At 48.5% G+C, this 26,839-nt stretch overlaps 3 protein-coding genes across 18 annotated transcripts in view; 1 reads left to right on the top strand and 2 right to left on the bottom strand.

Moving 5' to 3' along the window:
* CNOT1 (CCR4-NOT transcription complex subunit 1) overlaps nt 1–10,129 on the top strand; it is a 99,102-nt gene extending 88,973 nt beyond the window's left edge. For 6 of the 9 annotated variants that reach the window (XM_007112831.4, XM_007112832.4, XM_007112829.4 and 3 more), the window contains exons 42-49: nt 98–215; nt 1,336–1,437; nt 4,505–4,678; nt 5,625–5,774; nt 6,458–6,638; nt 8,207–8,339; nt 9,473–9,607; nt 9,789–10,129. In XM_007112831.4, coding sequence (XP_007112893.1) covers nt 98–215; nt 1,336–1,437; nt 4,505–4,678; nt 5,625–5,774; nt 6,458–6,638; nt 8,207–8,339; nt 9,473–9,607; nt 9,789–9,867 — 1,072 coding nt within the window. In that variant the 3' untranslated portion in view covers nt 9,868–10,129. The other 3 variants (XR_008615539.1, XR_008615538.1, XM_028478268.2) reach the window with 3 other exon arrangements.
* A 112-nt stretch (nt 10,130–10,241) lies between these two features.
* SETD6 (SET domain containing 6, protein lysine methyltransferase) lies at nt 10,242–15,883 on the bottom strand. 3 transcript variants are annotated; one of them, XM_028478210.2, is made up of 9 exons: nt 15,806–15,883; nt 15,487–15,576; nt 15,261–15,405; nt 15,041–15,182; nt 14,720–14,914; nt 14,469–14,589; nt 12,582–12,762; nt 12,292–12,434; nt 10,242–12,146 (listed from the first exon to the last, which is right to left on the bottom strand). In XM_028478210.2, the coding sequence occupies exons 1-9, from the start codon at nt 15,830–15,832 to the stop codon at nt 11,841–11,843; spliced, it is 1,350 nt and encodes a 449-aa protein (XP_028334011.1). In that variant the 5' UTR covers nt 15,833–15,883; the 3' UTR covers nt 10,242–11,840. The 3 variants fall into 3 exon arrangements, with proteins under 3 accessions (XP_028334011.1, XP_028334012.1, XP_028334013.1); XM_028478211.2 differs by having other exon boundaries at nt 14,720–14,779; XM_028478212.2 differs by lacking the exon at nt 14,720–14,914.
* Nucleotides 15,884–16,816: 933 nt separating this feature from the next.
* NDRG4 (NDRG family member 4) overlaps nt 16,817–26,839 on the bottom strand; it is a 42,590-nt gene continuing 32,567 nt past the window's right edge. For 4 of the 6 annotated variants that reach the window (XM_028477985.2, XM_007112823.4, XM_028477983.2 and 1 more), the window contains 14 exons: nt 26,433–26,538; nt 26,060–26,180; nt 25,908–25,970; nt 25,680–25,740; nt 24,467–24,553; nt 24,327–24,383; nt 23,720–23,823; nt 22,786–22,842; nt 22,644–22,695; nt 21,602–21,649; nt 21,388–21,423; nt 21,222–21,273; nt 19,808–19,846; nt 16,817–18,996 (listed from right to left, as the gene is read on the bottom strand). In XM_028477985.2, coding sequence (XP_028333786.1) covers nt 18,842–18,996; nt 19,808–19,846; nt 21,222–21,273; nt 21,388–21,423; nt 21,602–21,649; nt 22,644–22,695; nt 22,786–22,842; nt 23,720–23,823; nt 24,327–24,383; nt 24,467–24,553; nt 25,680–25,740; nt 25,908–25,970; nt 26,060–26,180; nt 26,433–26,538 — 1,038 coding nt within the window. In that variant the 3' untranslated portion in view covers nt 16,817–18,841. The remainder of the gene's footprint in view (nt 18,997–19,807; nt 19,847–21,221; nt 21,274–21,387; nt 21,424–21,601; nt 21,650–22,643; nt 22,696–22,785; nt 22,843–23,719; nt 23,824–24,326; nt 24,384–24,466; nt 24,554–25,679; nt 25,741–25,907; nt 25,971–26,059; nt 26,181–26,432; nt 26,539–26,839) is intronic. The other 2 variants (XM_028477984.2, XM_007112826.4) reach the window with 1 other exon arrangement.

Genomic DNA, 26,839 nt, shown 5'->3' with positions numbered 1-26,839 from the left:
ATTATATTCATGTTTTTTTTTTTTTTTTTTTTTTTTTTTTTTTTTTTTTTTTACCATATTTAAGCTTGTGCTTCTGACTAAGGTTTTCTTCTTTCAGCAACACATTCCACATCTTGAGGCCTACCAAAGCTCCTGGCTTTGTGTATGCTTGGCTTGAACTGATCTCCCATCGGATATTTATTGCAAGAATGCTGGCACATACGCCACAGCAGAAGGTGTGGCTGCAGTTTATCTCCTACAGATGACGACTGTAACTACCTGGGACTTATTAGCACTCTTAGTCATTCAGTAGTCATTGTACTTCTTTCAGGCTTAGTTGGGAGTTCTTATATTTAATGTGGAGTCAGGTCTTGGAGAAAGGCTTAACAAGTACTTGACTGCCTCTGCCTGAAAGCCATTCCTCAATGATTAGGGTACTGCTTCTCCAAGTTGTTGTGAGTCACCTTATGTCAATCTCTTAAGGGATTTTCAAAAAAAGTTGAAACCTTAGAGCACATCTGTAGACAGCTATGTAAAACTCTGAGTAATGAAACTCAGAAACCTGCCAGTTTTACAGGGTTGAGGACCACTGGTCTCTACTGAATCGGGAAAATTAAGATCAATTTGAGTAAAGAGTTTTTAGTCTTAACTGTGAGTAAACAGCATGAGAAGTTTCTCTCCCATCTTGCAATTAAATGGCAAATGAGTACTCCAAGAAGTACCCTTGATTGACCCTTCAGATCAGGAGACTATGTAACTACTGTGTGTTTAGTAAAAAAGAAAGTGGAATAATCCTTAAATGGATTTCATTTTGTTTGACAAATAAGTGCATTCCAGGAGGAGGGAAAATATATCGAATAAAAACTACTCCAAAATGAACATAATTGGTATAATTGGGATATGGTGAGGAGGCCAAGTTAGCGTGAAAATAGAGGATTAATGTTGTAAATTGGATGAGGTTATTTGCCAGGAGTTGGGGAATTGGGAGTGGGAAAATAAATGATTGAGATCCAGGACTTTAAGAGAACAGACCCAAGTTTCTCAGTTGGCTACGTGTTTTGTGTTCTGTCTGAAAGTTCCTCCCCCTATTTAAAATGTTGCTACAGGCACAAGGACCTATATATATCCTGGAGTTTCTGGAGCCAGTTTGTTTCAAATATCATTTCCCATTATCTCCATAATTTTGCTTACTCCTTTCTCGAGCCAGTCAGTCTTTAAGAGAGGTACTAATGTCCATATTCTCTAGCTATATGAAGAAGATAATAAAGTCACAGTGTAGCTGCTTGGGCAACTTTTTTGGTGGCAGGACGGCAGCTGACTGAGGATAATTATGACTCATACATTTCTTTCTTTCAGGGATGGCCTATGTATGCACAGCTACTGATTGATTTATTCAAATATTTAGCACCTTTCCTTAGAAATGTGGAACTCACCAAACCTATGCAAATCCTCTACAAGGTAATTAATTTTGAGTTCTGAATTTAAAATAATTAACACTTAAAGCAGTTAAAAACAGTTCAGTTGGGAATATGAGGTCCAATGTTTGTTTTTATCATTAAGCTTTTATATATATATATGTATGTGTATATATATATATATATATATATATATATATAAAATTTTTTTTTGGCTGTGTTGGGTCTCCGTTGCTGCGCGGGCTTTCCCTAGTTGTGTCAAGCAGGGGCTACTCTTCGTTGCAGTGCACGGGCTTCAGTAGTTGTGGCTCGTGGGCTGTAGAGCGCAGGCTCCATGGTTGTGGCACATGGGCTTAGTTGCTCTGCGGCATGTGGGATCTTCCCGGACCAGGGTTCAAACCCGTGTCCCCTGCATTGGCAGGTGGATTCTTAACCACTGCACCACCAGGGATGCCCCTATCATTAAGCTTTTAAAGTATAACATATATTCAGAAAAGTACAAAAATCAGACATACTTGCATAACCAGTACTTGATCATAAGGCATTCATATGTTCATATATGTGTATACCAATTAACTCTTCCAGAAGCACATTAGAATTACTATTTCTCCCCATCCTTACCATACTTGAAATTGTTTTTCATTTTAGTCATTTTGTCAGTTGTGCAGTAGGATCTCATTGTGGATTTAATTTGCATTTCCTTGATTTCTTAATGAGATTTTTGTGGCCATTTGGGTATCCTCCTTTTGTGATGTTCTTCTTCCAGCCTTGTGCTCATATTCCTATTGGATTATCTGGGTTTTTCTTATTTATTTTAACAGGGATTCTTTATGTATTCTGGATGTAAGCCCTTTGTTGATGTATATTCAAACATCTACTCTTGTGGCTTGCCCTTTGACTCCGTTAAAAGTAATGTGTGGGGCTTCCTTGGTGGCGCAGTGGTTGAGAATCTGCCTGCCAGTGCAGGGGACACGGGTTCGAGCCCTGGTCTGGGAAGATCCCACATGCCGCGGAGCAGCTAGGCCCGTGAGCCACAACTACTGAGCCTGCGCGTCTGGAGCCTGTGCTCCGCAACAAGAGAGGCCGCGATAGTTGAGAGGCCCGCGCACCGTGATGAAGAGTGGCCCCCACTTGCCGCAACTGGAGAAAGCCCTCGCACAGAAATGAAGACCCAACACAGCCATAAATAAATAAATAAATAAAAGCTGAGCTGATGTCCTTCAAAAAAAAAAGTAATGTGTCTTTTGAGGGATAGAAGCTTTAAATTTAATGTAGTCAAAATTACCAGTTTTCTTCTTTTATTATATGTTGCTTTTTGTGTCTTGGGTAAGAAATCTTTGCCAATCTCAAATTGCATTCTGTTCTGCACGTGCCTGCCCCCTGCCCAAGAAGCCATTAATTCTGGCTTTTACATTTATATTTAAAAAGAAAACTTTATTTTTGTGAATAATGAGGTTCATTTCCTCACCCTTCCTTACACTCTCCAGCCCAGTAAGTATGGTAAGGTTTTTCAGCGCCATTTTTAAAGTTCTTCATTTCCTGTTCAATTGATTTGGCACCTGTGTCAAAATAGTTGACTATTTATGTATGGGTACCTCTCTAGTTGATCTGTTTATCTGTTCTTAGGGCAATACCAAACTGTCTTGATTGTAAGACTTACTGTAAAGCTAGTGTAATCAGGTAGAGTAAGTCCTCTTCAACTTTGCTCTCTTGTGACATTATTTTGGCTATTCTGTATCACTTGCAGTCCCATAAAAACTTTGTAATCAGCTTTTCTTCCAAAAACTTGCTAGGATTTAGATTGAGATTGCACTGAATATGTAGATCAGTTTGGAGAAAATAGACATCTTAATAATAATATTGAACCTTTCAATTCATGTATATATCCATTTAGTTGTTAGGTCTTTAATTTTCCTCTGCAATGCTTTCTTTAGACATATTCCCAGATACTGATGTTTTTGTGGAATTGTATAATGTTTTTGTAAATCTGTAGTTTTGTTTTGCAGATACCATTATTATCTGGTTAAGGAAATGCCCTTCTATTCATAATTTGCTGATAGTTTTAAAATTATTTAAATGGGTATTGAATTTTATTGGATGCTTTCTTGAACTCAAGATCATGTAATTTGTGTGTGTGTGTGTGTCAGTGTTTTAAATCCATTAATTTTCACAAGCTTAAACTGCCATTATATTCATTTGTGGATCATTTGGTTTTGATATATCACTGATTTCCATTTGTATTATTTAGGATTTTTTTTTAAATTTTCATGTCGCATTTTGGTATCAAGGTTACGCTAAGTTTCATTGAAAGGGTTGGAAAATGGTCTCTCTTTTTCTATTAAGATTGTGAATAGTGTTAATTTTTCCTTAAATATTTGTAAGGATTTGCCAGTAAAGCCATCTAGGCCTAGTGTTTCTTTGCAGGAAGGGTTTTAGCAACATATTTAACTTCTTTATTATAAAGTACTATTCAGATTTTCTTTTTTTTTGCTTGGGCTTTGGTAAGTTGGATTTTAAGTAATTTGTGTACTTTATCTGAACTGTCAAATTTATTAGCATAAAATTGCATAGTACTCTCTTAAACTTTCACATCTGTAGGAATTATAGTGATGATACTTTTTCATTCCTCTACTGGTATTGTGTTTTCTCCATCAGTCTTGGTAGGGTTTATCAGTTTTATTAATCTTTTCAGAGAACCAACTTCTGGTCTAACTTTGATTTCCATTCTCCACCCTCATACTTTAAAAAATTTTAAATTGATTTCTGCTCTTTTTCTTTTACTTACTTTGGTTTTCATTAGCTGTCCTTTTTCTAATTTTTGAAGATAGAAGCTTATATCATTGCTTTTATTTTTTGTTTTTGTCTGGCCTCTTCTAGCACATGCATCCAAGATTATAAACTCTGGGTACCTAGTTTTTCATGATTTCCAGATGTAGATATTTTGATAAATCACTTGTGATATTATTGCTAGTGTTAATTAAAGCCTGCATACATATGATGCTTTTGCCTTTTTTTTTAACTTCAGTTAAATTTATAATAGTAAAAATGCTACTCCCATTTTCTTACTTAATGTAGAAACAGCCAATGTTTTTCTTGTTTTTAAAAAATAGGGCACTTTAAGAGTGCTGCTGGTTCTTTTGCATGATTTCCCTGAGTTCCTTTGTGATTACCATTATGGATTCTGTGATGTGATCCCACCTAATTGTATCCAGCTAAGAAATCTGATCCTGAGTGCCTTCCCAAGAAACATGAGGCTCCCAGACCCATTCACTCCTAATCTGAAGGTAAAGTTCTAAACAGTTCAAGGAAAAGCAAGTTATATCTTAGTATTTTAGTCCTTGCTCTAGTAAGTGGGGGTATTTGCTGTCCCCAGCACACACACCTAGAATTTATTTGTTGGGTAAGGGTGCTCTTTGGGGGAAGCTGTCATGTTATTAAGCCTGATAAAGTATGGTACTGCTGCTGAATATTGATTCACAGTATTCGTCTAGTTGCTGTTTTCAGTATTAAATTTAGCTATATTTACAGAACCTCAACCTAGGTATTGGGCCAGTCATTTGCTGGGTGGCCCCAGTGGCACAGAATTGCAGAATAGACACTTGTAATGTCATATTTCACAGGTGTTTTGGATTTGTGTACTTGTGTTTTGTTTAAATTATCAGAAGGAGAGAAGGGACTGTTTTAAAAATCATACCACCCTGACATGGCTATTGTAATTTTTATGTATTTTTTTACTCTTCTTTTCACATGCATTTTTTTTTAAAGTGGCAAGTACAGTGTCTTGTTCTGCTTGGGGCATCTTTTCAAAGACTAGGGCCTCTTGGTGAGCAAGGAATCTCATTCTGTACTCTTGTTTTGAAATCCAATTCCAGGAAAAACACAATTAGTGGTATCAACTAGACTTCTCTACAAAAGGTACCTATCATGCCTTATTTTAAGAATGAGAAAATAGTATAGAATGAGAGATTACTATCATTTTGTATATGGGTACCTTTAATTAGAAGAATCTATTTCTTCTAATTAAAGATGAGTAATAACTGCTGTATAGCAGAAATTAACACAACATTGTGCTGTACTTCAATAAAAATTTCCTAAAAAGATTGATTACTCTTCAAGATGTAAAGTGTATAACTTTAGAAAAACAATCCAACTACTTTCTAGCATAGATACAGTTTGCTGTTAAGGCCTACAGATACTTGTGATTATGATTCTTGTATTTGTTTGTGGCAGGTGGATATGTTGAGTGAAATTAACATCGCACCCCGCATTCTCACCAATTTTACTGGAGTGATGCCACCCCAGTTCAAAAAGGATTTGGATTCCTATCTTAAAACTCGATCACCTGTCACTTTTCTGTCTGATCTGCGCAGCAACCTACAGGTTAAGTGGTTTGACTTAAACTCTTGGTTGTGTCTTTCACTTTGTACGCACAGTCCTGTGCATGGTCTCTTGTAAGTTAGTCTTTTCAACCTGCTTTAAAGGTTGTAAAGCACGTTGTTGTTTTTAATGGTTGGATGAGATTAACTGGATTATACATTTTACTAGTGACAAGCTATATAGCCTTGGAAGAGGCAGCCAGGAAATGGACTGGTTTTCTGTAAGAAAAGATTGCTGATAATCATCCACTACTCCAAGACTCTTCTAAGTAAATGGATTCTGGTTCAATTTGCTGTATAGAAATTGATTGAAGCTGTATTATCTTTCCAGTCTTTCCATACCAAGAAACCACATGTTTTTCCCTCTCCAAATCTTTTTTATAAGTGAGATAGTGCATATTTTGACTTTATAAACTTTATTTTTGTGCTGGTTAACTGTCAAAGCTTTGGTTTCCCAAGGGAAATCATATTTCTGTTGTTGATACAACTGCCCTTGTGGAACTGTGTATTTGTTAAATAACCTCAAATTCAAGCAGATTTCTAAAATTTAAGTCACAGAGGATATTGGGAACAGTTCAACTTTTCTGTGAAAGGCATAAAAAGGGTTCTTAGAAATATCGGTGCCTAAATCCGATGCCTAAGTCCTCTGTGACAGTAAGTCAGGAGCTTTCTGTTTTGTTCATTTAGGTATCCAATGAGCCTGGTAATCGCTACAACCTCCAGCTCATTAATGCACTGGTGCTCTATGTAGGGACTCAGGCCATTGCACATATCCACAACAAGGGCAGCACACCTTCAATGAGCACGATCACCCACTCTGCTCACATGGACATCTTCCAGAACCTGGCTGTGGACTTGGACACTGAAGGTGAGTGAAGCCAGCTAGTTCTCAGAGTCAAATTTTGTGCACTTTTTGTCACAGTCTGGTCCCCAAAATACTTAAAGCCACAATAGAGAATGTTCTGTCAATATGGTTATGGGTCTGGTTGGTTATTTTATCTTGAATTTGATAGTATTTGCTCAATGCAGAAGACACAGCAAAGCATAAAGGAAAAAAATCATCCAGAATCCTTACCACATCAGTTAATATTTCAGTGTGTATGATTGTAGTATTTTTCTTTTTTAGTGTGAAAATAAACATGTTCTTTTTACTAGCCTCTCTTTAAAAATAGGCTCATGTTACTTTTTTTGTTAGCCTGCCTTTTATCCCAACATTTATTGATGCCTCTTTGCCAGGCAATATGTTAGATATTAAATGTGTAAAGATTAATGAATAGAACTTCCCCTACCTGCTCTGCAAAAAAGTTCACAGTATAATTCCTATTGTAGGTTGCATCTTGCTTGGTTGAACTACAAATTTTGGTGTTCTGTATAGTAGGTGGTGACCAACGATATAGTCCTGCTCAGCCTAACACACATACACTTTAGGAGGATGCCTACTTTTTTAACTTCGCTATGGATTTTTAAGAGGCTAATTTTGAGTATATACTACTTGCCTATTTGTAGGAGGGCGTTTGAGACAGCTTAAAATCAAGATTTAACACAAATGAATACCATTACGTCCAGAGCCCAACAAAAAAAGTGGATAGCCTTTAAGTAAGTGTTAAAGCTCACTGTGATGGCCTTACAAACCTCAGTAATGTCAAGCAGAGGGAGATAACCAAATCCAATGAATACTTATTCCAATAAAGTTTAAACTAGCATTTCTCAAAGTATAGTCTGGGAACCCTTAGTGGCTTATCCCCAAGACCCTTATAGAAGGGTCGTGAGGGACTTCCCTGGTGGTCCAGTGGGTAAGACTCCACGCTTCCAATGCGGGGGGCCCTGGTTTGATCCCGGGTTGGGGAACTAGATCCCGCATGCATGCAGCAACTAAGGAGCCGGCATGCCACAACTAAGACCCAGTGCAGCCAAAATAAATACATAATAAATAAATATTTTTTAAAAAAAGAAGGAGGAGGGCTGTGGGGTTAAGACTATTTTAATAATAAAAAGACATTTTCTTTTTTTCACACTCATGTTGTCACAAGTGTACAGTGACGGTTTCCAGAGGCCACATGAAGTAACCGTACTGGCTGGAACAGATTGAACATAAGGGCAGAAATGAGAATCCAGCAGAATGTGAAACAGTGACTCTCTTAAGTTTCTTGGGGGGAAATACTTAAAATTTTTATTAACAGGTTATATTAATATGCAGTAGGTCTCTTACTTTTAAATTGACTAATTTTTTTAACTACAATTTTTTTAATGTGAAAAATAGTTACATAAAACCCACAGAAATGAACTCTTTGGGGCCCTGAGCATCGCTGGTTGAAACCAGAGGATAATTTGAGAACCTATATCAGAAATGCAAATCCAGCCAGCCAGAATGATTTGTCTTCTGACTTTGGCCTTTCAGAGTAAATTCTCACTAAGCTGGTTTTTCTTAATATCTAGGTCGGTATCTCTTCTTGAATGCAATTGCAAATCAGCTGCGGTACCCAAATAGCCACACTCACTACTTCAGCTGCACCATGCTCTACCTTTTTGCAGAGGCCAACACTGAAGCTATCCAAGAACAGATCACAAGGTAAGAGAGAGGTCTGTTTTTCAGAGGGTTCTAAATGGAGCCTCTTCCCCTTTATTATGAATTCTGAGTGTTTTTTTCCCTATGCATTCCATGTTCACTGAGCAACTTACATGTGTTAAATAGTTGTGAACAAAATGGGCATGGTTCTGCCCTCCTGATAGTCTGATGGATGCAAAAAAAAAATCACGAGTAGAGAATTACTAATCACTGCTGAAACAAAAAGTTTTCAACAAAAGGCGCAGCATTTTGATAGATTGGGAGTTTTTCTCAGGTGGTGGTGTTAGCATTATTTAACCACTCCTGAAACACCCAGGCCTTTTAAAGGCCATGTTAAAGAACTTAGACTTGTCATTCCCTCTGGGTTGGAAGGTTTTAAGCAGGAGAAATAACAGGATCATATGTGTGTTTTACTAACAATAGTTAGGAATCTGTTGCAGATTGTTTGGACTATGTACAGCATTGGAGATCAGGAAATGGGTACATCCTAGTGAGAGATGTATACACAAACTTAAAAAACTGGACCAGACTTGTTAAACTTGCCCTTTCGCCTAATAGTAGTTTCGGAGTATTAGTATTCCTTAGGTTTATATACTAAAAATTAACTTTTTATTATTAGATGTTTAGATGGTAAAAGTCCTATTTTGTGGACTGTATAAAGCTTTTGTGAACTTCCTCGAACTTAAATCTTTGTTCTTGTGCTTTATTACATCCTTAGGGTAAATTTAGAAGTACAATCGGTTTTATCAAAGGATGTGAAGAATTATCCCACCCAATTTACACATGTACTACTAGTAGTAAAATTCTTATTTCCTATTTACTTTCATTGAGTATGTATTCTTTAAGTGATTATCTTCTCTGTGTCATGTAATTTATCATCCTTTAACTTAGTCTTCTAGGCTCAGTAATGGGAAGAGGAGGGATTCAGACCCATGTTTGTTATATAATTCTAGAATCTACCTGCATTTAACCATTCTGTAGAAAAGACTTAATCCACCTGCCTTTTGTAAAGCTAACAACTTTTGCATGTAGTGTAATAATCAGGGGAAAAGTGTTAGGAAAAAACACAAATGGAGAAGTGGTCATGAATTTGTATGTTTCTCTGTGCATTGACTAACTTTTCTTCCCTTCTCCAGGGTTCTTTTGGAACGGTTGATTGTAAATAGGCCACATCCTTGGGGTCTTCTTATTACCTTCATTGAGCTGATTAAAAATCCAGCGTTTAAGTTCTGGAACCACGAGTTTGTACACTGTGCCCCAGAAATTGAAAAGTGAGTTAAAAGTAATTTTTAAATTGTTCCATTCTTAACACAGAAGAATGAGAATCATTTGATGGCTCCAGCTTGGGTGGGTGATTAAGAAGGCCATAGTAACCAAAATTATAAATAAGACGCAAGGTTTTAGTCAGGCCTGAAGTTTTCTCACAAACTTGTAACTGTCTCCATTCTTCAGGTTATTCCAGTCTGTCGCACAGTGCTGCATGGGACAAAAGCAGGCTCAGCAAGTAATGGAAGGGACAGGTGCCAGTTAGATGGAACCACATCTCTGTTGTAAATTTGTCAGCCTGGAGGTCCCACTGTACCAAGTTCATAAACTGGCTGAAGATTCTTTCAGCTCTTCCTGACTTTCCCAGCCCTTTGGTCTCGGGTATCTGCCCCAATTACTGTTTGGGTCAGCTTCCTGTCTATGTGGACACGTTCCAAATTTAAATGCATTTTTTTTGACTCCTGGCCAACATTTAGAAGATGCTGTGAATATCATTTTGAACTTGTGTAAATATATGAAAGAGAAAACCTTTGTCTGGAACTTCTTGGGTTTGTACAAAATGTGTCCAAGGAAAGTAGATAAACTGGTGGTACCTACTTCCCAGCTTAAAAATTGAAGAGGCTGCTGATGCCATGCACTTGTTGGGGCCGGGGGGCTTAGCTCCATGTCATCTGACATTCCTGGTGTCCCAAAGAATAGCAGGAAAGCCAGTTTAAATACTGTGTGACTTATTTTTTTTAAATATGGATGGGGACCTTGAAAATCAGAGTTGTTAAAAAATGTCGATGTGTAGAATTTGGTATGCCAGGAAATATGGGAAGAGTTCACAATTGAGATCCCGTAGATTTTTATTTTGCCTCTTCCCCAAATCTAAAGCTGGCTGCTGGCAGAGCATCATTTTCTCTTTTCTGCTGCAGAACACATCCCTTTGGGCCCTCTGAGACACTTCTTTTTATAAAGGGAAGCCAAACCAGGCCTAAAGTTCCCCCATCTCTCTCCTGATAACTTGTAAACTGTGCAGAAAGGAACCAAATATTATGAATTGCCCTTCCCCATTATCCCAATGAATGGCCATACAGACTAAGCTGAACAACAACAAAGTCAAAAGGACCAATACAGCCCCTTTTGTAAGGATTCTGAATGTTTTGTAAATGTATTGGTCCATGTGTTGTATTTTGTAGCCTTCCTAGTTCCTGGGCTTTAGCTTCCCTACTTCTTGTATGTGTATGCATACTGTAGTCAAACAAACATTAAAGTCATGACACACACACGAGTCCACTGTGCCTTTCTCAGTAGCAGCCAGTGCTGGTGGTGAGGAGGAAAGTGGATCACCCAGCCTTCCCATTGGGGAACACCAACTTTTGCTGAATGGTAGGTTTTTCCCACTACCAATCTGGCATCTTTAAACAAGGAAGTGATTTTTGTGTAGTGTTTTCCTTTTCCTTTCCAACAGTGAAAAATTATTGGAGGTTTCTATGATTAAACAAAAACAATTTCAAAATGCCCATTTAAAAACATCCTTTACCCTCATGGTGTTTCAATATATATTTTTTAACATCTTTATTGGACTATAATTGCTATACAATGTTTGTTAGATATAATTTTTAAAAGAAAAGGAGTAGGTATATATTTAAAACATATATATACACCTTACCTTTTATGACTCAAGTTTTATGGCCAGAGAGGACAAAAAGAAGGTTCAAGATTAAACAGTAGAAATCTTACACAGGGACTTGAATGTCATTGGCGTCTTAAGGGTAAGTTGTGCCATCTAGGCTGCTTAAGGAATTTAAACAATTGCTCAGAGTCCCAGTGACACAGCTTATTAAATCCTCCAACAGGAAACAGTTGTTAAAAAGGGAAAGTGACTTGTTCAAAATAGACCTGGATTTGAACCACGTCTACTTTCAAAGTCCATGTTATTAAATGCCAGACTACAACAAAATGTATCCCTATCACATTTCTGCCAACTTTGGATCAAACTGAGAACCAAACAGCTCTAAAATTTATTAGTGTTCATAACAATAAGCAGCAGTTCCCACGTCTACTGTTCCCAATCCTTCAGCATGTCACTCTTACCTTGGAATTCATCCTAGACAACAGTTTTGCTACTTTTCCTTTTGGTATTTAGTATGAAATGCAAAACAAAAGGTCCAAATTATCCTCCTTTTCAAGCATCAGTGTGTACCAGCTTAGAGAGTTCTTCTCCTGGACATTCTTCAGGAAAAAGGGAACCTGCTAATTTGTCAGTTCCAATAATTGGTGTAAGATCATCTTCTGACCATAACGAACCTGTAAGGCTTGCTGTTCCCTCCAGCTGAGTGTGGCGTAGACCTCCTTACTACTGAGTAAATCTTGCTCAGTTTTCAAGTCTGTGGCATAGGTTTGCAGGGTCAACAAAACACTGTCCCGAAGAAGCCGTCTCCATGATGCTTTGAGTTTGGGGATATTTGTGATTGTCAGGCTGTCCTCTTCCCTTTTATCATCTCCCCATCCATCCTGTTCTTTAAATTCTCTGAACTCCTCAGCAGGCATGCACAGTACCTAGAAGCAACCATGGGGCCCTTTACTTGCGTATTTCCGGAATTGATTTAGAGAAGCCAACCTATCTTGACAGTATTTAAGTGTCCTCTCCATCCATGCCACTTTTCCTCGCACCTAGATCTAAATACTTATTTTGAGCATTTACCTTGAGTGTCATGGCCAGTTCCTCTTCTGTCAGCACCTCCTCCCGCCCAATCACAAAGGCTCCCTCTTCCCCTACCATCTCCAGTTTGCATAAGAAATCCCAGCGTTCATACAGTAGGAGCCTTTCAGCTTCAACTTTTGTTCCTGTAGACAGAAAGTACTGGTGTGAAAGTCAGTATACCCAAGAGCTCATTTCTCCTTAGTCTACAAAAAGGGAGCAACTACTATTGGCAGAGCACCTGGGGCAGGGGGATGGAGACATACACCAGTGTCCAAGGTTTAATCACTCACCCTGTAATGCTGCTTCACGAACCGTCACCATCTGAATGTCAGCCGTGTCATCCGTGTTGTCAGGATACGGTTCAGCAAAACCATACATGTGAATCAACTGCCAGTTAGCCATTTGCCCGTAAGTGTTGAAAATCTCATGGCCTTCAGGAATGGGCTGAGTGGCCACCATCCGAAGACAATTCTGGGGTGGAAGGGAGAAACTGGGGCCAGGCCCTTCCCAGGCCCGCCTCGTGAAGATTACTTCCCTCCTAGGAGGGTACAGTTCCCTCCAGCAGGTATAGTTCAGTGATGGGACTGACACTATACCAACATTCTACCTTTAGTTCTTACTAAGATCCTGTACTGTAGAATAAAAGTGGTGAGGCTTACAAAGGTCAAAGGTCATCCCAATGGTTTAGTAGGTAATCTCCGCTCAGTCATCTCACAAACACTTAAAAAGTTGCTAGCTTTGGTTGGGGACTTCTGGTGGTCCAGTGTTTAAGAATCCACCTTCCAATGCAGGGGACACAGGTTCAATCCCTGGTGAGGGAACTAAGATCCCATCACATGCCACGGGGCAACTAAGCCCACACACCACAACTAGAGAGAAGCCTGTGCACAGCAACAAAGAGCCCGTGTGACACAACTAAGACCCGACATAGCCAAAAAAAAAAGTTGCTAGCTTTACAGAAATGAATTAGGGACTTCCCTGCAGCCCAGTGGTTGAGACTGCTGGGGCCCTGGTTCAATCCCTGAGCAGGGAACTAGGCTCTGCACAGTGTAGCAAAAAATCAAAAACAAAAACCAAAAAACCCAGATCAAAGTAGGAACAGCAAATGGACACAAGCTTTTAAAAGTAATAGCCAGGGACTTCCCTGGTGGCACAGTGGTGACATAGCCAAAAAAAAAAAAAAAAAAAAAAAAAAAGTTTCTAGCTTTACAGAAATGAATTAGGGACTTCCCTGCAGCCCAGTGGTTGAGACTGCTGGGGCCCTGGTTCAATCCCTGAGCAGGGAACTAGGCTCTGCACAGTGTAGCAAAAAATCAAAAACAAAAACCAAAAAACCCAGATCAAAGTAGGAACAGCAAATGGACACAAGCTTTTAAAAGTAATAGCCAGGGACTTCCCTGGTGGCACAGTGGTTAAGAATCTGCCTGCCAATGCAGGGGACACGGGTTCGATCCCTGGTCCGGGAAGATCCTACGTGCCACGGAGCAACTAAGCCCGTGCACCACAACTACTGAGCCTGCACTCTAGAGCCCGTGAGCCACAACTACTGAGCCCGTGTGCCTAGAGCCTGTCCTCCGCAATGAGATGCCCACGCACCAACAACGAACAGTAGCCCCCTGCATGCTGCAACTAGAGAAAGCCTGCATGCAGCAACAGACCCAACATGGCCAAAAATAATTTTAAACCATTTCCTAATTTTTAATTCCATAAACATATCTTTTTTTTTTGCAACTTTCCACTTAGCAAATAGAATTGATCCAAACACAGCCTTGGTATCATCTTAAACCGGTCTTACAAACATCCCCTCTTCTGAAAAGTATTGACACTATGGCTGTTCCAGACTGCTGTCCACAGGGCCCGGAAACAATCTTGGTTCACTGGCACTGCACAGAACAAGCAACCTATAGAACCAAATCATTGAGGGTGCAAGGTTTATCAGAGGATTAACCCCAGCTTTCTTGGAAGGTTTTGAGATGTTTTATGTTCAGAGGATTTCAGTGGAATACGCAAAAGTACACAGAGGAGGAGGTAATTCCACCTACACGTTCTTAGTATTACTGAGGAGAATGGAGCCTGTTTAGCTCAACTGCCAGGCCAGCATAAGTCACACACCGGTTTGAATCAAATGCCCAATCATCAGTGCACATAAGAACAAGAACTGGGACAGATCCACTCACTGGAGAGTATTCTAGATTGGCATTGTGATTGGCTAAGTGGTTTAGTACGTCTGCAGCAGGCACCATCAAAGGGGAGTTTGGCTCCTTTTCATCATCCTCTTCCTCCAGTGGTTCTTGAAAGCTGCCACAGAGAGAACTTTGCTAAAGCCCAGTGCAGGGTGAGAGGCGAGTGGGGTTCACTGTTTTTTCCCTTCTGCTCCCTCAATAGAGTTCTAAAAACAGGGGTCCTTTTTAAGGCTCCGCTCACTGACCTGTAGGCCATCACAAGAGCCACGAGCTGGCGGTACAGTTCCAGAGAGCGAACCCTGGGGCTGAAAAGATCGGGGTGGGCTTCCATGAAGGGCAGCACGATGGAATAATACTCGCTGCGGATGCTGGCCAAATCCTTCTCCACGGCCTCGGGTACGCCGGTGCCCTGCAGCAATCGCCGGCGCTCCTCCTCTGGCCTGCAGTGACACCCCCACCCAGGTTCTTCACACCATCTACCGGGACTAGCGCTTGGGACCCGTGTCCCAAGAGCAGGGCGGTTCGAGCCAGGCTACCTACGGTGCTGCCCCTCCTGCGGCTCTCACCAGAACATGGGGTGCTCCAAGCGGCCCAGCTCGGGCCACAGCGCAAAGTAGGGGCTCCAGGGCGAGGCCGGGGCCTGCAGCTCGTGGAGCAGCGCCAGCAGCAGCGGCACCCATCCCGACTGGCTCTGCAGCGCGCCTCGCTCTGAGGGAGACAAAGAGGTTAGGGCCCCGGCCGGTCCCGCAGGCCCGCCTCGGCGTCCCAGCCCGCCGGCGTGCCCACCTCGCTCCAGCAGGCCGCTGATTGAGCAGGTGTGCTGCGACAGGAGTGCGGCCCGCGGCACCGCGAACAGCAGCTCCCCGGGCTGCACGCTCTCCCGGGCCACCATGCCGTAGCCGGCCACCGTGCCCTGCCGGCTCACCGCCACCTGAGCAGGGAGAGCGGCCGGTCAGAGCTAGACAGCGCCCGCTTCCCCGCCGCGCCCGCCTCCACCCCGCCCCCCACTCACCTTGGGACTCAGCTCCAGTCCCACCCGCCGGCACCAGCTCAGGAAGCCGGCCACCGGGGTCGGGTCCTCGCAGCCCACAAGCCCTGCCACCTGAGATAAGCAAGCGCAGTGGCGTTGCCCCGCCCGGAAGAGCTCGCTGGGGGCGGAGAAGAAGGCGGCGCGCGCGCACGGAGAAAGGGCCAGGGTTGGGGGAGGGGATGTGGAGCGCGGCAAGTGACCCGCGGCAGGCCGCGCAGCCGCGTGCGGGACGGCGCTGCGGACCGGGGAGCGGCGAGGCGCGGCGGAGAGGGGTGTGCCTGCGTCTGCCGCCACAACTCACCCGCCGGCGCTTCGCCTGGGTCGCCATGGTCCAAGGGCGCACAGCCCCGCGACTCCGCAGCCCCGCGCAGGCGCTTCCGGCGTCCGGGGGCAGGACTCTCAGGGGCGGGGCCTATGTTCCCGCCCCAGGACCACGTGACGTTCGTTTCGACTTCCACGCGGAAGACGAGCGGGGGTTTGCACCTGGTCGTACCACCCCTGCTGAGAACATCCTTGAGGACATCCTTGAGGCCGGGTCTCCCCACTTGGGTTTAGAAAACGTGCCGCCGGGTGCAGGAAGATGTGTCCCCTTGCCGCCTTGAGCCTGGTCTGAGCCAGGCACAACCCTTCCCAGTCTTGGTCTGTGACAGCTGAAACCCCTCGGGGTAGAAGTCCGGTTGAAGTGCAAAATCCCGTTTCTGGATGAGAAGGGAAGGCCTCGCGGGAGGCCGGCTGGGAGCGCAATTAGAGCAGTTTGTGCACGTGTTTCGGAGTGGTGTGGTCAGGGCTCCCAGAACTATTGATAGAATCGACCCGCTCAGTTTTTCATCTTCTGCATAGCACATGGAGGGGCTTATTTACTTGCTTCTTTAGTTGCTGACACACAGCAGGAACTCAATATCTATTTATTGGATAAATGGCTGAGTAAATGAATCAGAAATGGTGGTTAAACATGGGGAAATAGCATGCCGTTAAATTTAAGAAAATGAGGCAGCGAACATAGAGGTTACAGGTCTGGGTTTTGAAGTCAAATACTGTCAAGGCAACCTCCCAGCTTGGCCTCTTATTAATAAGGGCAAATTCAGTTTCCTCAACTGTGAAACTAAGATAATTAGTATCTACCCTATGGAATTAATGTAAGGATTGGTAAGATAATGTGACAAGATATGGAAATACAGAGATAGATGGAAATGCCTGTCTTCACTCTGAACGGTCAACCCCAACTAAACCCAAGAAGCACCAGCCTCACCAGCTTAAACATTCTGTCTCTTCCGAAGCTTCTCACGATGGGCATGGCATCACCATACTCAAATTCTTCTTAGTTTCTTTATTAGTTTTTCAGCACAGTTAACTCTTTCTACGTTGACAAGGGTTTTTGTTTTACATTTTGTCACCTCAAAGTCTCATGACATCAGGCACCAGAATACACAAAAGTAGGCTCTTCACTTTGTACAGAGAAGAAAATAACAAATTCCATTAATAGTTCACTTTGACCAAAGAAGACACAACCTCCGATGGAAAGCCACACGCCGGAGTACCCAATATACATATATATATAATGTATAGATATTTATAGATCTCATCTGAAAGAACACGGGAAAAAAAATCCAAGATTCACAGCGCTATCTACAGTAAGAGGGATTAATTCTACCAGCTTTTCAAACAGTCACATTCTATATTCAAAGGAAGCATGTGAGTGAATATAACTAACAGACTAACACTCCACTGGGCTCTATAATGGCTTAAGATGACAGAAGGGGGTGATGTGTGCCGAGGAAATGTGGAAGCAGGTGTCCCCTCAGCCCCACACACACACACCCACCCTCCACAGCCCTGCCTTTTTCATTGCTCTCTCCTCTTTTTTACTTGTGGCTTTTACTTTTTTCTTGGGCTTGTGGCAACTGATTTAGTCTCAGAGACAAATGGCTTCTGGTTCCTGGGCCAGGAGATTCTACCCAGTAAGGTGGATGAACAGGAAGTATATGGCACAGCCCTGGGCTTCAGCTGGCTGGAAGGGGCTGGGGTGTGTGGGGAGCCTTTCTCCTCTGCCGGGCCCTTGTTCACTTCAGGGAACGTCACCTCCCACCCCAGGACCCAGCAAGCCCCAGCCTGAGCCTACTCCAACTGGCTAGCGTGGTGATTTGGGACTGCCAAGTCCTGCTATCTTGGGCCGGTTTTCTCCAAATGAACTCTCTCAGTGATGTCTATGTGAAACATTGGCATAGCTTGACTAGACCTCTCCCTAGAAATGTTTCCAATGGCCTTGGCCATGCTGCTGCTGATTAAGTTGTCCTCCATGGAACCTAGGGGTGAAAAGGGGGTCTCTGGGGGAACTCTATAGGAACTCTGAGCCACCACTGCCTGCTGGCTTCCAAAGGCAGTCACCACGAAGTTCTCAGAGGCGCACCCAACACTCAGAGGCTATCCCAGCCTTTAACCTCAGCCCTAGTCAGCTCCCTAGAGGCAGAGGACCAGGTGACTTTCTGCCTCAGGACCTTAGCTCAGAAACGGGACAGGGCCAGGAGGCGGCAGACTGTGGGCTGGAAGGGACAGTCTGTGGGGTTCCTGCCCTCAAGGTCCTCTATGTTCTGTCTTCCTTGGGCAGAGAAACCCCTTTCAGCCCCTACCTGCCTGGCCCTACAGCACCAGGCCCACCCAGAGAGCACCAGGAAAACTGCTGTCTGGTAGAAGCGCCCCCTTGTGGCTACTGTTCAGATGATTGTCACGGGTGCTAAAGTCAGAAACAGATGTGCTTGATGGTGGGGCTCGGGGGTGGGAAAGGGGCCTGCAGGGCTGCCGGGCTCCTGCCTCTGAGTGCTCCCTGCTGCTGTCTCCTGGTTCTCACGCCAGTGACTGAGCTGGACCCTGTGTTCCTGCTGTCCCAGCACCTACCACCTCAAAACCCCATCCCACCTTCAAACCTGCCTGCCTGAGGGGGTCAACCCATGCTTTCTTTAATTCAGGATATTATCCTGGATCCTGGCCAGAGAAGGACTCAAAGTCTTTCCTTAGCTAATCTCCTTCTTCCCTGGAGCCCTGCCCTGACCGTGCCTGGGCCTTGGGGAACTGGAAGAGAGGGTCTAAGTCAGCCAAGTTAACGAGGTGAGGGAGGGGGTGGGGTAGGGGAGGAGTTAGCCCCTCAAACCATCTGGAGACTGTTCCACCGCAGCATCTAGGACGGATCCCCTCATCTTTTTAAACAAAAGAAAAGTAACCCCATTTCCTCCCCTTCGCCCTCGCAAAAATAAACTAAAGGGGAAATGAGCTGCGCGAGGATGGCAGTGGGACGTCGATGCAGGTTGGGGGGCAGGTGAGCATCTTCGTGGGACCAAGGGCTTCAACAGGACACCTCCATGGTGTGGTTGACCTGGCCCAGCCCCTCACTGCTCTCTGAGTGGGTGCAGGCCTGCGGGCGGCTGCCGTCCACCGAGCTGGCGCTGGTGAGGGACGAGGTGCGAGAGCGGGCGAGACGGGTCATGCTGGCCGAGGGCACTGCAGACAGAGAGGGCATCGGGGGTGAGGACCGGCAGGCGGGGCCGGGCGCAGGCAGGCGGGAGAAGGATTTACGCAAGCAAAGCGGCCAGCGAGACCTGTTCTTCCGACGAAGGCATGGAGGCTCATCCCAAGCCAGGGCTCTACATTTGCTCTGTCAAGCCCCAGGCATGCAACGCCAGCGACAGGGAGTGAGCCAAAGGGGCGGGGGGGCCACAGAGGCCGGCAGGACCCTCCTCACAAGAGCTGGCCAGAGCTGTGGCCAAAATGGGGTGGCAGCTGACCGGGTGTCCTCGAGCTGGGGCAAGCACGGGACATTATTTCCAACTCTGCCTCCCTCAAGAGGATGATGGGGCAGGAGGAATGAGACCAGTTCTGGAAAGAAGGGCAAGGTGTGACGGCCCCAGACTGCCCTAAATCCTGTTTCTGCCCTTATGTAGAGTTTCACAAGCGAGACTTGCAGGGAGCAAATTCCACCTTCCTGACCTCAACTAGCCACCTGTCCAACTCAGGCATGGCTTGCCCCTGACCCCAGGGCCGACACCTCTGAGAAGTTCTGGTTCCAACTGCCAGAGTTCTGGAAGCCACGGGGCCATGGCAACCTAGAAGCAAGGGTGATCTAAAACCCAGCCAATCTGGAGCCCTAAATGGGACAGAGCCCACGGAAGAGCAGGACACAAGAAGTTCCCATGGCAAGATGCGGCCTGGCTGCAGCACTGCACAGAGGAAGGAGCAGGGGATCCTGGGGTGGCAGGGGGGAGGAGGCAGGACGGGGGCGGCCCATGCATTAGGGGAGGGGGTGCGGGGCTACCTGCTCCTCCACTCAGCCTTCGGTCCTTCAAGTATGCAACTAAGAGAGAAGACAGAGCCAGAGGGGCAGGGTTGGGGAGACAGAACACGGGTGAAGAGGAGGTCCGGCGAGGTGAGGGCATCGAGATGGGTCAGAGAGGAGAGGAAGGCACAGAGCAGGCTGGGGGCAGGGCCAGAGCCTCAGGAAGCCCACTCCTGCCCACCCACCGAAGCAGCGGCCACAGAAGGAACCACAGCACTGACTGATGTCAGTCTGGCCCTAGGAGTCGGGAGAGCAGGGTGGGGTGCTCGTCTCACCCCCTGATTCTCCAGCCTGAGCTGCGGCACTGGGGGCTCACGCCCACAAAGCCTTCAGGGCCTATAACCTAGTGCCAGCACCCTCTCCATTGTGCTGGGGCTCACTCTCCCCGTGGACAGAATGCGGGAGGCCCGTATGACCTCCCAACTCCTTCCCAGCTCTTGGGCTACCTGGTGGTATTTGTCCCGGGGCCCTGAGGACGGGTCCCAGCCCCGTGACAATTACCACTCACCCACCCGCCCCAGCAGTGTCCGCCAGGCACTTCCTGGGCTCAGGGCCCAGCCTCAGAGCCCCTGCTGGGTCTCACTGTGGGTCTTGGCCTCTTGCTGCCCTACTTCTCAACAGACAGGCTGGCAGGGGGCCCCGGTCCCCTGGGGGTGGGGGGTGGAGTTCTGTTCCTGGCTGGCCCCAGCCTTCCCCCACAGGCCTGTCCTCCCCAGAAGGCACAAGCTCCAGAGGCTGAGGTCTGGGGCGAGGAAAAATTCGGGCAGAGGAAGTTCGCTTCCAGGAGGAGAGCCAGGCGCAAGGCGGGGAGATGGAAGGAACTGAGGAGATACACGTGTGTCACCAGGGGGGCACGTGCGCTGGTGGCGCTCCCGAGCAGTGTCTCACCCCCGCACGAGGGGAAGTCGGGGGCGGGCAGGGAGCCAGTTCCACCCCTCTTTCCTCAGGGTCTTCAGATATGCCACTCCCAGTTTGGCTGCCTTCAGCTCTCCTAACACCCAGATGGCCTCACATGCCTTCCCCAGTCCCCAGACTCCAAGTCCACTCCTCTGATGCCCCTGGTACCATCCGGCATCTTCTCAGCCCTTCTCAGGTGCTGTAGGCCCAGCAGGCGCTGGGTGGTGTGGGTGACCCACCCCTAGGCAGGCTTCCCCGGCAGGACTCAGCCCCGGGCCCTGCTCCCCAGAGCTGGGAGAACAGTCCCCCACCCCAAAAGGCCCAGCCCTGTCAGGAGAACAGTGCCCCAAAGCCTCCCCAAGGGCAGGACCTGGCCTGGGACAATCAAATTACAACCTAGGTGGAGATGCCCTAGAGGCCCCCAGGCACAGCGTCAGCCCCAACTTGCTGCCTGCCCCCCAGTCTCTAGGGCAGGGCGCGGTGGAGGTATACTTACTGTAGCCCATGCCTTGCAGGAAGTATTTGAAGGCTTCAGTCAGCTTCCCGGGCTGCAGGACGAGGGACAGGTACATGCTTTGTTTGGCTGCCTGGGATTCAGGGAGAGGGGAGACTTCCCCAACCCCTGGCCAGGTAAGGGATGGAGGGAGGGCCAAGAGTCTCACCTGTGTGACCTGGGGGAGCCCCCCGGAATCTGCCATCTGCAGGGGAGAGAGGGGGGTGAGCTGAGCAGGGGCCCCCTCACACCACACCCTGCCTGTCCCTGGCACACCTGGACAGGCTCCCCTGACCAGACACACCGTCCTGCTCCCGCCTTGGCTGGGACCCCAGGCAGGCCCCTCCCTGTGGCTGGGCCCAGGGTGGGGAGGAGGGCCTCACCTTCAGGAAGGTCGTGGTGGTTGGATCCAGTTTGGAGTTGCACTCGACCTGGGGACAAGGAACGGGCTTCAGCAGAGTGAGGCGCCCGAGGGCTATCAGGCGTCCCCCCTGCCCCAGATGCTAAGGGAGGGTCTATCCCCAGAGCTGCGAGGCTCTACAGGCGAGGGAGGGAGTGCAGGGGGCAGACATAGGCACCTTGGCAAGGCCAAGGCCCTGGGGATCAGGAAGCAGCCCCCTGAGGGCCTGAGACCCTCTACTGCACTCACAACTGCTGCTGGGCTGGGGGCAGGGGCTGGGCAGTGGCCTCACAGCGAGCCAGGGCCACCTTGGCGGGGGAGGCTGGGAAAGCACAAGGGACCCCAGAAGTCGGGCGTCAGAAGTGAGGGAGGGCCAAGGGTCAGCAGGAGACTCTGAAGCCCTGACCCTGCCTGGGTCGAGATGGCAGGCGCAGCCCACAGCCCTGCTCCCCGAAGCCCTCAGGCACACGGAGGGTGTCGTAGTTTGGGTGCACGCTGGGGGCTTCCCTGGGCACTCCTGGACCCCTGACCCTCTGGGGGTACATGAAACAGCCCGGGGTGCCTGCCCTCAGAGTTCCAACAGGAGAGGTGACACATGATCCCCAAACATAATGGATGCATGTGATGGTCAAAGGGGGACCATTGCTGTGCTCATGAATTGCTTATTTCATAACAAATGAATCCAGTTTTAGAGAAAAGAGAGATCTTAGTCTCTGGGCCTAAAATCGATGGAGAAGAGTGCGGAGGGGCTGCCGTGCTGCAGGGAGGGGTAGGGTGGGGCAATCAGGTGGCCCGGTCCTGGCCCCAGGCCCCTCCTGTCTCCGGGCCTCCCTCACCTGAAGGATGGGGGCTGTCTCAGGCACTGGTGCCCGGCAAGATGGTGGGGAAGTGGGATGAGAAGCCCACCATCCGGCGTCCCCCCGAGGCTTCCCGGGGCAGGGTCAGGAATTGGCCCCGTTGGCCAGGAGCCAGTGACCCCTTTGCCCCTGCCACCCACTGGCACCGGGGCACAATCCCTCACTCACCACCCCCTCCTCGGCAGGTGCGTTATCCCCGACCACCAGCATCACAGGGCAGCTGCAGACACAGAGGAGAAGGGCTGTCTGGCCTGGGCACCGGAGAGGGGGTTACAAAGGCCGGGCAGGCTGGAGGGGGCAGGGCACTCACCGGAGCGTCTTGGCGTTGGGCACTGTTCCAGGCCGGTTAATGTCCAGGTCTCTGCGGCTGCAGGGAGAGGCGGAGGTGGGCATCCCAGGACTGGATCCCGGGGCGGGGCGTTGGGGAATGTCCCCAAGCCTGACACTGCCGTATTTCAACCCCATCCCTCCACATGGCAATTATGGCCCAACATCCCTGGAGGTGCCAGGCTGGCCCCAGATTTGGGGCTTACGCTCTAGTGTCTCAACGGTGAGACAAAGCCTCACACATGCCATTGGTAAAATGCGGAGACAAGAGACCTGTTCTGCATAAGTAGGGGCCTGAGGGTTCCCCTCATGTGACTTCTTCCGGGACCCCCCCAAGTCATGCCAGGTGGGCCCTCACATTTGGCTCTCATCACGGGCTGTGCACCACCACCTGTGATGGGAGTCCCGCGCCTTAGAGGCAGGCCGGCCGGGGCTTCCCTCCTTCTCCAGTGTTTCTCCAGCACCATGCACACAGCAGGCGTTCCGTAAATATTTGTAGGAGAAAGAGAAGGAGGGGCAGGCCAGCGGGGGGGGGGGGGGGCCCTGGCCACTCCCCTGCAGGACAACCCCTAAGGGGCTCCAAGGAGCACTTAATCCAACCTCCTCTCAACTTACGGATGTCAGCACTGAGGCTCAGGGCAGTGGGGGCAGCGGGTGGCGCCCACATCCCCTGCTGCTCCCGCTGGCAACGCCCAAGGCAGGGGGAGGAGTGGAAGAGCCCTGCTCCCCCTCTGCCCCTCGCGGGGTGTGACCCTGGGCAAGAGGTCACCCCTCTCGGAGGCTCATCGGTCCACTCATCTACGAACTGGGAGAGTGTGTTGCCAGCCGTGGGCAGCTGTACCGGGGAGGGGGGGGTCCCCCAACTGCGTGAACGCTCCCGTCCTGGTGCCGCCAGCTGGGACCCGAGCCGCCCACACCTGTTGTACATGTTCCAGAAGAGCTGCAGGTTGGCCTGGTTCACCACATTCGCGATCTGCTGCCGGTAGCTCTGCACCAATTCTGTGTTGCTCACCAGCTCCTCCTGGGCCCCGGGGACGGGGGATGAGCGCACGCGCGGCAGGGCGGTGGGGAGACACAGAGGGGGACTGGCTCAGAGGGGGCATCTCTGCCCTGAGCGGCCCCTGCCCCAGTGGTGGGGAGGGAGGCGGGAGGGGGAAGAGTGGGGGGGGGAGCCCACGGCCTTGGGAGGGCAGGGGACCCCGCCCCATCCGTCTCCCCAGTCTGTCTCGGGTGCTGCGGGAGGGGGAAGAGTGGGGGGGGGGAGCCCACGGCCTTGGGAGGGCAGGGGACCCCGCCCCATCCGTCTCCCCAGTCTGTCTCGGGTGCTGCAGTTTCGCGGCTGTTCCCGGGGTAGGGGTGAGGCATGTCTGATGCCCCATCACCCCGCCACCCTCTTGCTCCTGCCCGGCCGGGAGCGGGGGCAGAAACCCCGGGTACCCCCCGCGAGGGGGCAGAACCAGGCCCTCGGGAGAGTCCCAGCCCGGCCGCTCCTGCTCCTGCGTGAGGACGGCCCCGCCCCCTTACCTGCCTGAAGAGGTGGGAGAGCACCGTGTCGGGTAAAGTGCTGGTCAGGCTGGAGAGCTGCGGGCCGAGGCGGAGCCAGTGTGAGGGACGCCCCGCACCGCACCGCCCCACCCCACCCCTTCCAGGCGGACCGCGCTCACCTTGGTGGCCGCCCAGTCGATCCAGCCTTTGCCGTTGGGGTCGATGTTGATCAGCACCAGCCCCTCCACCAGGTCGGGGAAGATGAGCTGCCGGGACAGGGAGACAGGGCTTGCGGGGCGGAGCAGGGTGCAGGGAGCCCCAGTCTTCCCACCTGGAAAACGGACTGTAAAATTCTGGCCCTGCCCCTCTCACAGGCGGTTGCTAGGATCTGAAGAGAAGGCGGCGCTCTGTAAGGGCTTCAAGGTACCACTGATAACCAAGTGCCTTCAGCTGGGAACTTGCCTGGGGCCCCTTCCAGCGCCCCTGCTCATCCTCCTCCCCAGCTGGAACCTTTCAAAACCCTTTTATTTGGAATCTATGCCGATATCACTGTTTTTCAGCCCCTTTAATATATCTTTGAAGAGGCTACTGTTGCAACACTAAAGATTAAACATCTTCAATGAAATATTTTGTTTCTTTGCTTTCATAGAAAAAATCCTAGTGATATTAAGAAACTGACCTTTCCAAAGCCTGTTTTGTGTTAGACCTTGTAAAAGAGATTCGAGTTTTCTGTTCGACTGTCTGCCTGTGTTTAGGGGAAAATGGTGATATATATATACAATACTGAGGTCATGTCAAGGTTGTCTGGGGTGACTGGGAATAGTTGACAGTTAACAAAGTGGTTAAGTACTGCAGTGGAAATTGGAGTTGAAAATTCTTAGTCAGTTTTGTTTTTTTTGAAGAAAGAAATACTTTGAATCCTAAAAATTAAGTTTTTGCTTTTAGAGATGGAAAGCTTGTGAGCTCCCACCCGACATGATGTTTCTGAAACCTGACTTTAAACCTCGCAAACTTAACATACGTGTAATTTTAGATTAAAAAATGATTCATGTTTAAGTATTACCCTAATTAGTGAATGAGTGAGTAGGATAATCCTTATTTAGTGGCTGGAGTAATTAGTTGTATAGTTTGTTGCTAAGGGAAAGTTTGGTTTTGGATAATGGTTGAAGCAACTTATGACGCATAGTGTTTTAAGGAATTGTTTAGAAAATGTAACCTTTTTTTTTTTTTTAAAGTTAATTTCCTTGGAGGAAAAAAAGAAAAAAGGACTTTCCTAAGTGAAGAGGAAGTAGGGGGAGGAGGAAAGGAAGAGAGGAAGGAAAGTTCCTGTGGGGTTGCCCCTGGGAGAGACCAGTCCTGGGATTAGTTACGGGGGCCGGTGGAGAGACTCACTGCAAACTTGGCCAGCACGTAGGCTCCGGCTCCCACTCCAATGCCAATCACGTACTTGAACCTGACAGAGAGCATGGCTGGTCACTCTAGGGGTTTCCCATGATTGCCATCCACAGCGGACCCACCCATAGCCCTCAGCGCTCAGCTAGAGCCTGCTGGCTCTGCGGAGATGGTGGGCGCCCCCTGGCCCCCAGCACAGGGGCAGGGCAGGGCTGTGCGAGGACTCACCCAAAGTGCTGCACCACACTGGGGAGCATGGCGGCTAGCTGCTCCATGGAGGGGAACTGGTACCTGCAGGCAGAGCAGGAGGTCAGGCCCAGTGCAGCCGGGGGTACAGGGCTGGGGAAAGCTGGGGGGGGCGGGTCGCTCCAGGTACCTACCCCTGAGGAAACTGCGACGCCCCCACCTGCTGACCGGGGGCATCCACGTGACACACCACGAAGTGCTTGGTGATCTCCTGCATGTCCTCAAAGTTGAAGAAGGTATTGAAGCACAGCTTGTCTGCAAAGACAACGCTCTCAGCTGTGGCTGAGCCGGGAGAGGCAGGGAGGGAGGACCATGGATGCTGAAAGGGAGGTCGAGGCAGAGGCGATCAGCCTCATGGTTCAGCGGGGAAACCGAGACCCAAATGGGTAGGGGCACAGAGCTAAGCGTGAGTGGGGATCTACGGGGATCTGTGGGGAGGGAGGGGGGCCCCACTGTTCCGGGAGACTCGAGGCAGTGGAGGGCCAAACGATGCTGAGGCGCACTTACGGTTGAGACCCACGTCATGGTAGGTGAGGATGGCCGGGCGGTTCCCCTTGGGGGAGCCCCGGATCACCACGTGCAGAAGGCCGTAAGGCGTCTCAATGTCGTGCTCCTGGAGGGGAGAGACAGCGCTGGACACTCCGGGCAGCCCCCACTCCTGGCTCTTCCGGGAAACGATGCTGTGGCGCAGCCTGGGGGCTGCTGGGCCTCTGGCGGGACTTTCACCCCCATAGGGTGGGGCATCCCCTTCTCACCCCCCCCCCAGCCACCCCCAGAGAGGACAGACCAGAGGGAGCACCCCTTCCCAAGGCTGTTCAGCACAGGGGCAACGTGAACTGGTCTGCACGTGAAAGTTCTGGTCTCCTCTGCAAACCAGCCAGTGGGACGAGCTGCCGCTGCCCAGGCCCAGGCTC

The sequence above is a fragment of the Physeter macrocephalus genome, chromosome 17, assembly GCF_002837175.3.
Source record: "Physeter macrocephalus isolate SW-GA chromosome 17, ASM283717v5, whole genome shotgun sequence".
Classification (NCBI taxonomy): Eukaryota; Metazoa; Chordata; class Mammalia; order Artiodactyla; family Physeteridae; genus Physeter; species Physeter macrocephalus.
Note: the sequence above shows the minus strand (reverse complement) of the source record. Positions and strands in the feature narration are given on the sequence as shown.